At 36.4% G+C, this 9,770-nt stretch overlaps 1 protein-coding gene across 1 annotated transcript; it reads right to left on the bottom strand.

Moving 5' to 3' along the window:
* Positions 1-325: 325 nt before the first annotated feature.
* On the bottom strand, positions 326-9,412 carry LOC111786446 (uncharacterized). The gene is made up of 18 exons (XM_087121341.1): positions 9,088-9,412; positions 8,297-8,436; positions 7,952-8,069; positions 7,304-7,399; positions 7,082-7,215; positions 6,789-6,866; positions 5,798-5,977; positions 5,623-5,695; positions 5,363-5,484; positions 4,254-4,418; positions 4,102-4,173; positions 3,102-3,222; positions 2,734-3,024; positions 2,532-2,662; positions 2,249-2,428; positions 1,303-1,935; positions 695-844; positions 326-596 (listed from the first exon to the last, which is right to left on the bottom strand). The coding sequence occupies exons 2-18, from the start codon at positions 8,408-8,410 to the stop codon at positions 528-530; spliced, it is 2,727 nt and encodes a 908-aa protein (XP_086977467.1). The 5' UTR covers positions 8,411-8,436; positions 9,088-9,412; the 3' UTR covers positions 326-527.
* Between the last annotated feature and the right edge of the window lie 358 nt (positions 9,413-9,770).

The following is a 9,770-nucleotide window of genomic DNA, read 5'->3' as shown; positions in this document are numbered from 1 at the left end:
AAAAGACAGCCTAGCCACCTTCCTGGCTCAATCAAATGTCAATGAGTGTGGTTTAACAAAACACATACATCATCATTTTTAATGTGATACGCAAATTGCCCAGTTATCTATTCATATTTAATTTTAGTTTTATTCAACAAAATCCAAAACACCTCCTATTTTCTTATTTAATTTGACATAGAAAATTAAATAGTTTGGATTCTATAAGTTGGAATCAAGTTCTACTAATTCTATAAGTTGAAAAGTTGACCTATCTCCAATATTGAACTTTTGCACTTCGATATCTATATGCATATGCCAACATCTAAAGAAAGAGTAGCATCGATGAAACAATAATGAATTTCATAATAATCTTAAACAAAAGAAAAAAAAAAGTATTTTACAACCTATAGGCTCTACGATTTAGGCCAAAACAGCATATAAAAAGAGACTGTAACATCATAACTTATACCACCAGAAAAATAAGTTGAGAAATCTAATAATGTCCAAATTCAGCGGTGCCAATCTTCAACTTCCCTCCACAGATTTTATTTTTCCTGATCTGAATTGTCTTGTAGCCGTCGGTTTACATCACTTGATAATATCTCTACATATTCCTACAAAAATCCACAGGGATCCCATGAAAACTCAACGTCACACCATGGTAATGGGAACTGAAAAGAAGAGCACACACTATGTAACAATAATATTTCACCTTAGCCAGTCTCTCATCACCGCACAACTCATTTGCAATATCTTCGCTACTACTGCCAGAAAGCCGAGCTGAACTCTCAACTATAGCTCGGAAGACATCCCTCGGAGAATTGGTAGACGTGATCCTTCGAGCAAGATCTTGGGAGTCGATCTAAAAACACAATAGTTAGTTACGCTATAAAACTTCACCGCACACGAAATAGAAAAGAGATCACACATTCCAAACCACCCACACTGAAAATTATAGGAAAACGGCAGAAAAGCATGAAAGAAATAAGTCAGGAGGAAGATTCAAATGGTTAACAAGTGTAATGGACCATGAACCTCAGTCATCATGCTACTCCAGAAACCGAGTATGAAAATTTTCAACTTAGAAACCAAGTATGAAAATTTTCAACTTAGATCCGAGTATGAAAATTTTCAACTTAGATCCGAGTATGAAAATTTTCAACTTAGATCCGAGTATGAAAATTTTCAACTTATTGGGTAATATGCTCTCCACAAGCAAACATAGTATTTCAACAAGTCACAGAATTTGTATCAGACGGGTTAGACAATTTACAAAATTATACATGGGAAGATAATATGAAAGACATGAATTAAACAAACCTGAAAATTTTGGTCGTTAGATGTTTCTACTCCACTACCAGACCTCTCACTATGAGACCTTGGCTCTATATCAACATTTGGAAACGGCGGTTGCCTCGTCTCTCGTTCGATGTTTGAGGAAGACAGTTGCCCTGGCCCTGCTCCCCCAAGCACTTGAGAGACAATAGGCATCATCTGTTGGAGCATGCTGGACAAATCGATACCACCACCTTGGCCTCTTCCTGACCCAGCAAACATGTGCTCGAGATCTTGAGGGTCAACCTGCTGAGCAATTTGATTGACTGTGTTTGTCATCTGAGGGCTCTGCGTCAGCTGTTGCAACATGTTCCTCAATACATCAGGAGAACCAACGCCAGTTTGCTCTGAAAGCCCAGTCAATAATCCATTCAAAGCAGGACTCTGCAAAACTTGGTTCATACTGCTTCCGATATCAATTTGATTATCAGAACCTGGCCCATGCAAGGATCTGCTATCCAGAGTTGGGCTCGCAGTCGAGGGCTCATGAGCATTTGACCTATTCATAGAAGCACTAGAGGCAAGAGATTGTGAAAGCTGCTGGCCCGTAGAGCCTTGGCTGTAGCTGGTTCCACTGTTACCCTCCTTAACCTGTGACCTTTGCTGCTTTCCTCGCCTCTGGTCAGCCAATACAAAGAGGAGGAAAGAAAGAGGAAATAATTAAGAAAGAAAGAAAGAAAGAAAACCAAAGAGAATTGTGAATTAATATCCAGTACAAACATGAAATTATCCCTTAGATATGGAGTCTCATCTCAATATCATTGATGCCCTATCACGCTTATCCTTGTGTCTCATCATTTACTAAAACAATTAAAGCACAAGTGCTAAGTGCTACCCATCGCCAATAGGCAAAAACGTGTATAGTTCAACAATAGGACACCAGAACAGTAATCTGATATCAAAATTTGAAAAATAAATAGCTTAATCTTACTGGTCGTTCTAGGCCTCCCAGTCCAAGTCCAAGTGGAACAGCTTGAGAAGACCCGGCTCCTGAGCTCTTCTCATATGATGCCTGACTCTGAAAATTTTCTTCATTTCCTCCAACAAATTCAGATCCCCCACCACTAGAGCATGTTGGTAAATCAGTTGAGTTAGCCTTTCCTGTATCTCGCTGTGGTTGGTTACAACTATATTAGCATTTAATCTAATACAAGGACAAGCTTAAAAAAGAACTGGGGGGAGTGAGGAGGAAAAACATTGTACCAAATATCTACCTTGTCACTTCCAATATCACGGTTACGCAGATCACTCGACTCTCCACCCACATCCCTTTTCATATCACTTTGCTGTTCACTCCTTGTTCTAGAACCAATAGAAGAATTCTGAACTGCCGTTTGCACTTGACCTGAATACAAAATGTTCAGTAGAAATGAAAAAAAAATGCAATGTACTCATGTGATTAAATAAATGATTTACCTGATTCAGTAATGCTACCATCTCCAACATTACCAACTAAATCTCTAATTCGTAAATTGACATCAGCAATAATGGAAGATAATGAAACAAAGTCAGGAGTAGGCTGGGAAAACGAAATACCTTCACCAGGTTGCACAGCAGCAGAAATCGAAACGCCTAACGGATATGGAATAGCAGACTCAGTAACACTACTCAAAGTCGGTGCCTGTGCTCCACCTGAATTGGTCGAGCCACCAACATTCCGACGCTCTGCAGGTGCTCCCTCCTCCCCATTATTGGACCTGGTACCAACTGCGGAAAGGGTGGCAGAACTCAGGAGAAAGCACATGATATGAAGAAAACACACATCAAAACACTTCAATCTTCACCAGCATGTATGTGAATGTTGATGTGCCTAGGGGGAGCTCCAATTCCAACTGCACCAACAGCCACTGGGTTTGATGGTAGTACAGCACCTCCCAGGACGGGATTAGTTTGAAGGGGAAAAGGCTGCAAAATAAGATGTGAATTGTGAGAAAAACTCACAAAAGCATAGAACCCGATGCTGTAAATAAGTGGGATGACCAAACAATATCTATACTAGAAACAGTATCTATGACCAAACAATTACATATTTTTGGATAAGTATAAAATTATAAAAATCATATAAAAAAAATCTCCAATCTCTTTAGATAAAAACGTTGTCTAAGCTGAATAAAATTCCTTATAAGTACATTTTAAGAAGGTTATTGAAATGATTTACTTTTTAATTTACTGAAGTAATGTGTAGTTTTGAAGTATTTGATATTATTAATACATTGTGAAATTTATAACTTTACGATATGTATTTTCGTATTCAAAATTGAATAATTGTAAAAATCTAAATTTTCAAAGAAATCATTAATGGAACTATACAGCTTCTTACCATTTAAAATCAATAAATCAAATGCTAATTAGTTATTGTTGAGGTTAATTGAATTTTATATTTAAAAACCATTCCTGTCATTAAAAAAGTGATGAGGGGGCGGCTTGATTGTGGTAGTCATGACGAACTCATTCCTATAAGCTATTTTTCTTATAATAAAACTAATTTAATAATAAACTAATTCAACAGAAAATCTCAGAAATTTTGTTATCAATCTCATGATGGTTACAATATACGTTTCACATATTTAACGAAAGCAAAATAAAATCCATTCACCCAGGGAAGCACTTGGAACACAACGGACACCTCAAACATACCAAAGACAAATCAGAAAAAGATAGAAAAAGAATAGGTATCAACTATGCTAGAGTAGATTCCCAATGCACATAACATAACGAAGTTAGAACATTGCATATCTCAATCATTTTTTAAATTAATTAGAAAAACAACCGAAGATGTCTAACCTGAACCATTAGGGGATTTGGCCCCATAGGTGAGATATACACTGCTGGGCCAGCATTAACGACCGACTCAGCCTGCAAAAAACCAAACAGCAACATTAGTACATTTTAAATCACTAGTTTGAATCTCACTCACTGTATAAATAACGACTTACAGGTGACTGTCCCACACGGAATGTCAACATTGTACGGCCAAGTTCCAGAAGAAGCGCTCCAAATTGTTGTGTCCGAAGTCCTACTTCTACTGACTCTTCCTGAATTTGAGCTCTCACAATGGGATCAGTGGAAGAGCTATCTTGCTCCAAACGCCCAGCAATACTCTAAACATTGGCATAGATGCATGAGAATAGATTCATGTGATGATTATAAAGCATAGTTCAGATGAACATAAAGAAAAAGACGTCAATCATGAAATGCCAAGAAAATTAATGTTCAATAACTAATTAAAAAGAAAAAAGAAAAGACTTGTTTTCCACGCAGCAGCTAGGAAAAATCCACAATCACTCTTATTCTAAATGAAAGAACAATAAAACCTGGACTCATATGGTTTTGTATCAAAAGAATTTGTTCCATCGTTTGTTCATCTGGATTATCAATGAAGTTCTAATACTTCAATTATGAAAGAAAGGCCATCCACTACCAGATAGTTTGAACATACGATACTGGAAACCATATGGGATGCTGAACACCGCTCTGGTAAGACAGGCAGAAGACATGCATTGAGTTTTCAGATTTGACCCTATGACTTACTTGGCTATGAATCCAATGGGATTCCTCATCCCCACTCCAGCCTAAATTTTTATTTAATTCCATAAATTTTTTATTTTAGTGTTTCCTTGCTAGCGTGACAAGAAGTTCTTTTATTTCCATTGAGAATACTTATAGACCAAGACCTGACTCAAACAAAAGTGTTTTTCAATACTTAGAAATCAATCCAAACAGACCATTACTACCACTGCAACCCTTTCTTTAATAGGTTATTAGTTACTAATTAACAAAAGGATATAAAATATACTATTGATAGACATTGTACATGTACATATGAACTAAACCATTCTGTGTAAAACTAAGATAATTGACCTAACCCACATAGCTAGATTTATCTTTCGCAAAATTCATAACATTACTCACCAAAACCAACAAGACTATACAGTTATATCCTTGTTGACAGATCAACAATTCATTGTCCACATGTACACTCTTATGCCATCACAACTTCCAGCAGCTATTAATTTTAAGTAATGTAACTAGATACAGTACTCACAGATAGTGAAACTGTGGCATAATCACGTAGAAGCCGTTGAGCATGGCGCAAGATAATGCTCAAAGATTCAGTGGTTGGTAAACCTTGGGGATTGGTAGGCAGTTCCACCCTGGGTAGATCTCCTGTGTTATCATAAAATGTAAAAATAATAATAATAATCAACCCAAAAGGTTAGCGAAACATAAATTAGAGATGAAATTCTTCAAATTAAGCATTTGTTTTAAGCACCAAATCAATGATCATGTTTTTTTAGAGCTTACCAACATTCTGAGATATTGCATATTCCATACGGTTCATGAACTCAGAAAGTGTTGTCAAAGAATGAGGAATGGGCTAAAAGCAAAAGGTAAACAAGTAGTCAATAGGAGAGCCAAGAAACCAAACCTATCAAGCAATATATAACAATTTGGCATGGACAGAGAAAAGATACGCTACTGCATGAATAGAAGGAACTGGTACGGCAGCACTGGCAAGTGGAATTTGAATCACGTGAGGAGAACTTTGTGATTGCTGGCTGGCCTGTCCAGTTTGTGCCTGACTCGTTGCTTGTCCTCCAGCGCCGAAATTACCCCTAAATGTTTCATTCCCTTGACTTGGTGCGCCACGATTGTTTGGCTATACAAGTATAACCAAATCAACAACCGTCAGAATTTTATAAGTATCCAGAAAAGAATAAGAAACTGAAAATTTAAAGGCCAGAGGATACAACAAAAAAGATGGTGAGCTGAAATCATGCACTTGAGGTGAAATACGATAAGAATACAATTATTAAATCAAAGAGTTGTGAGAATCCACACATAGTACAGTATTGAAACAAGTTCTGCTTCAACTAGAATGTATGGAAGAAGAAAAGGAAGAAAATAAAAGGCAATCCAACTTACGTGAACTTTTACTGGGAGATATGCACCATTGACTTTTTTAGTTAGGATTAGGAAACAATAAGAGCTTACATTATATCAAGCAAAAAACAAGATTGATGAGAAATCAACTCAAAGCTGGATAAAACAATCCTCCTATTGGCTTTAATAATAATAATGATCATATTAACATCTTTAAAAAGATCAAGCAAAAAAAAAAAATAATAATAATAAAAAATACAAATAAGCCTTGTGCGAGCTCAGAAAGGAGGCTAAAAAACTAAGGATTTGTTCGGTTGGTAGTTCGAAAACATAATTTTGAAACAACAGGTTCAATGAACAACAAAGTTGTACTTTGTTATTTGAATACTTTGAATGCGTTTAGTAACAAATTAAGAAACCAGATCTCAATTTAGAAAGTTGTTCAGAATAAGTGAATAACAAAAAACAAAGTATGAATTGTATACCAAACAGACCCTAAAATATCCCATACTTCCCAACATTTCTTGATTTAACATTGAAATATACACCATTTATCATTTAGAGAAAAAGAAGACTTCCTCACTTACCAATGAAGACTGCATACCAATTGGGATGTTTGTATTTTGGCTGCTTAGTCCAATAGAATTCAGAACTGCCCCAATAACCTAGAATATGGGGAGGAACAAGAAAAAAGTGTTTCATTGGCTACTGCCTTACTGGGCAATATGAAATTCACGAATGTACATCATACAACTAATAACTTGGGAATGGGGAACATATTATATGTGATAAGAGTCCATGATAAGCATAATTATAATAATAATATCAATAAACAAATAAATTGAAGGATTAAAGGACAAAAGAACATTAAACTGTATACCCGAGAAAGATCAGGAACAATGCCTTCACCTTGTTCACCAACGTTAAATGTTCCTAAAACCACACTATGTGCAATTTGTCCTACACGATTACGAGGGGCACTAGCTCCAGCTTCGTTACCGACTGATGAAGGTACTGAGCAGCAAATAAAAGGAAACTTAAGAAAATGTACAATACCTCATATGTTTATAAATTCTCAACCCTAGTATACTAATTGCCATACCATTTGCAGGTCTGTCGACTGCGCCAGCATCGGATGCTGCATGTTGCGCCGTTGGTAGTCTTTCAACTAAATGTAAGGTATGTCCATTTTCCAAATCTTAAAGAGTTAAGAAACTAAAGTCCAAATCCAAATCTATGAACAAGTGCACTTAATTGCATAAAGGGAAAGCCTCGGACAGCAAAAACTAAGAAACAAATTTGGCAAGGCTGCAAATCCGAAAAGAATTGGAGTACATTACTATGTTAAGGGCTGTTATATGAACAAACTAAATAAAGTATCGATCACAACTCTAGTCAAATAAAAACAGTTATGAAATGTCATAATTTCATCTAATATTACCGGAGTAAAGAAGAAACTCCCATCCGCACTTTCAACTCCTATGCTATTAAAGCTTTTAAGATTGCCAAATTATATAAATAAATTATCTTGTCCTGTCAATATGCATATCAATCATTACCATGTAAAAGAAACTTCCCAATTAATTTGAGATCGAATATGAATGTCAGGAAGCAAGTGAACATACACGAAAGATGTGACATAATAGTTTGCAACTCAGAAAACTAGGACTAGTGATGGAAGAAGAAAAGAAGAAAACTACGAAATATGTTAAAATAAAACAAATGTTAAATGCAGAAATTGATAGGATACGATAGTCAGAAAGAGCATGTTCATCCTTTAAGACCCTTCCTCTGAATATCAAACGTTGCTGATTCACTGGGATTCCTATTTCACTTGCAATTTTCTCCTTGAATAGTTGAACCGGCATCTAATAGATTGACAAGCAACGAGAATAGGTAATGAATGTGCATGAAGAGGAAACAGACTTGAACAATAACTATTGTTTACAAAAGAAAAAAGAAAACAAAAATCTCAAAATGATTTTTTTTTTTTTTTTTTCATTTTTCCCTTCGAAAACGACTAATTCTCCAAGTAAAACATTTAATCATGCCTAAGAAAAGTAATTTTCTTTCTAGACAAAAATTTATTTCTTACATCTTTGTTCACTTGAAAACTGTAGTTATGTGAATCTAAAGTCTTGATGTTCAGCTCAATATTTGAAGCTGCAGTACTGCTGGTGCTGGAACCTTCATTTGACTGGTCCGCCATGCTATTCAATTAACTGCAGCTACCGTCTAAACACAAAGGCGCGTTCAGAAACAAAACCCCAGCATGCCTTGCCTCGTCTCCATGAATGACGATCATAAGAGAGGTATAAGACAACAACTAACAAGTCAAACCAGATACATATTTATCGTGGGATAACAGATTGGAGCGGAGAGGCCGCACCAACTTAGAAGCCGGTATCACATATGGATAAAATGACAACGAGATTTCGCAAGAAAAGATGAGTGGTTAGTTATCATGATTCGATCACAAACCTATTCGAATTTCATTGTGCATGAGCTAGACTTATAATGTGAGACCTCTATTCGCGACAATACAAAATGCGGAACAATAAGATATTAAGATCTAAATTAACGCCCTCAATCTACCGAAACAGCTAGTCTAATTAAAATGTATGAGTACAGTTCTAGGGGAAGAAGTTGTCGTATTCACTTAAGTTCCATTGATGAAGAAAATGCAACAGCTTGGCAATATAACAGAAAACAGGAAGAATCATCCAGCAAAATACAGAAGGCGGAAGAAAGGTGCAGACCCAAATAGGAAGGAAACAATCATCCAAACAACGAAAAGAAAACTCGATGATCCCGATGAAAACGAATTCAATAAACAGAAATACATCATCCGCATAGGGTTACAGGAAGCTACAATGAAAAACGTACCTCTTCGAACGAGAAACGATACAAGCAATGGAAACAAGAACCGGCAACGACGGATGTGAATGTCGTCGAGAATCACAATAGACCACCGGCGAAATCTTTTCTTGTCAGAGTTCGATACAACCCAATCGCAGAACTGCAGTTTTTTGCCGAAGACGATGTAGAGGCGGGGCAGAATAGCGGATGTTAACGATGAAAATGCCTTCCAGAACGATCTGGAGTCCCGGACGGCGAATGGGCTTTATCTCGAGAGAACGGAGGAGTAAGAACGAACCCGGAGCTGAGAGAAAAGGACGTCAAAACGGCGCGTTTGATTGCGCGCGTAGATAAATTGTTTTCTCGATGCGGCCCGTTCGTAATTAAAATTATGAAGTGATGCTTTGCCTCTGCCGGGCTCAAGATTAGCTGTCTTGGTTTGCTTAGGCCCATGAAGCCCAATCTATTTGCCATGTCGGCCCAAATGCCTTGCTTCATACTATCCACTTAGATTCTATAAATTTATTTGTTTTATCTATTTTTTATAAAATGAAAAAATTATGATAAACTAGCTTTAAAAGTTCAGTTGTCCAAATATAATTTATTATATCAATGTTTCTTATTTAACTAATGTTAAATAAAAGATTTGATTTTAAATGAGATAAAGAGATGTTTTAGCTATACTGAATAATAATGAGATAAAGAGAGAA

Source organism: Cucurbita pepo, chromosome 2, assembly GCF_057944985.1.
Source record: "Cucurbita pepo subsp. pepo isolate OVF chromosome 2, ASM5794498v1, whole genome shotgun sequence".
NCBI classification, from domain to species: domain Eukaryota; kingdom Viridiplantae; phylum Streptophyta; class Magnoliopsida; order Cucurbitales; family Cucurbitaceae; genus Cucurbita; species Cucurbita pepo.
The sequence above is the reverse complement of the archived record's forward strand: the minus strand, read 5'-3'. Positions and strand labels throughout refer to the sequence as shown.

Excerpts from the sequence above, each read along its gene's own strand:
- LOC111786446 (XM_087121341.1), bottom strand. The coding sequence starts at position 8,410 with ATGGCGGACCAGTCAAATGAAGGTTCCAGCACCAGCAGTACTGCAGCT. Across the intron at positions 2,663-2,733 it reads TGGTAGCATTACTGAATCAG|GTCAAGTGCAAACGGCAGTT; the intron begins GTAAATCATTTA and ends TTTTGTATTCAG. Across the intron at positions 845-1,302 it reads CTAACGACCAAAATTTTCAG|ATCGACTCCCAAGATCTTGC; the intron begins GTTTGTTTAATT and ends TTGTGTTTTTAG.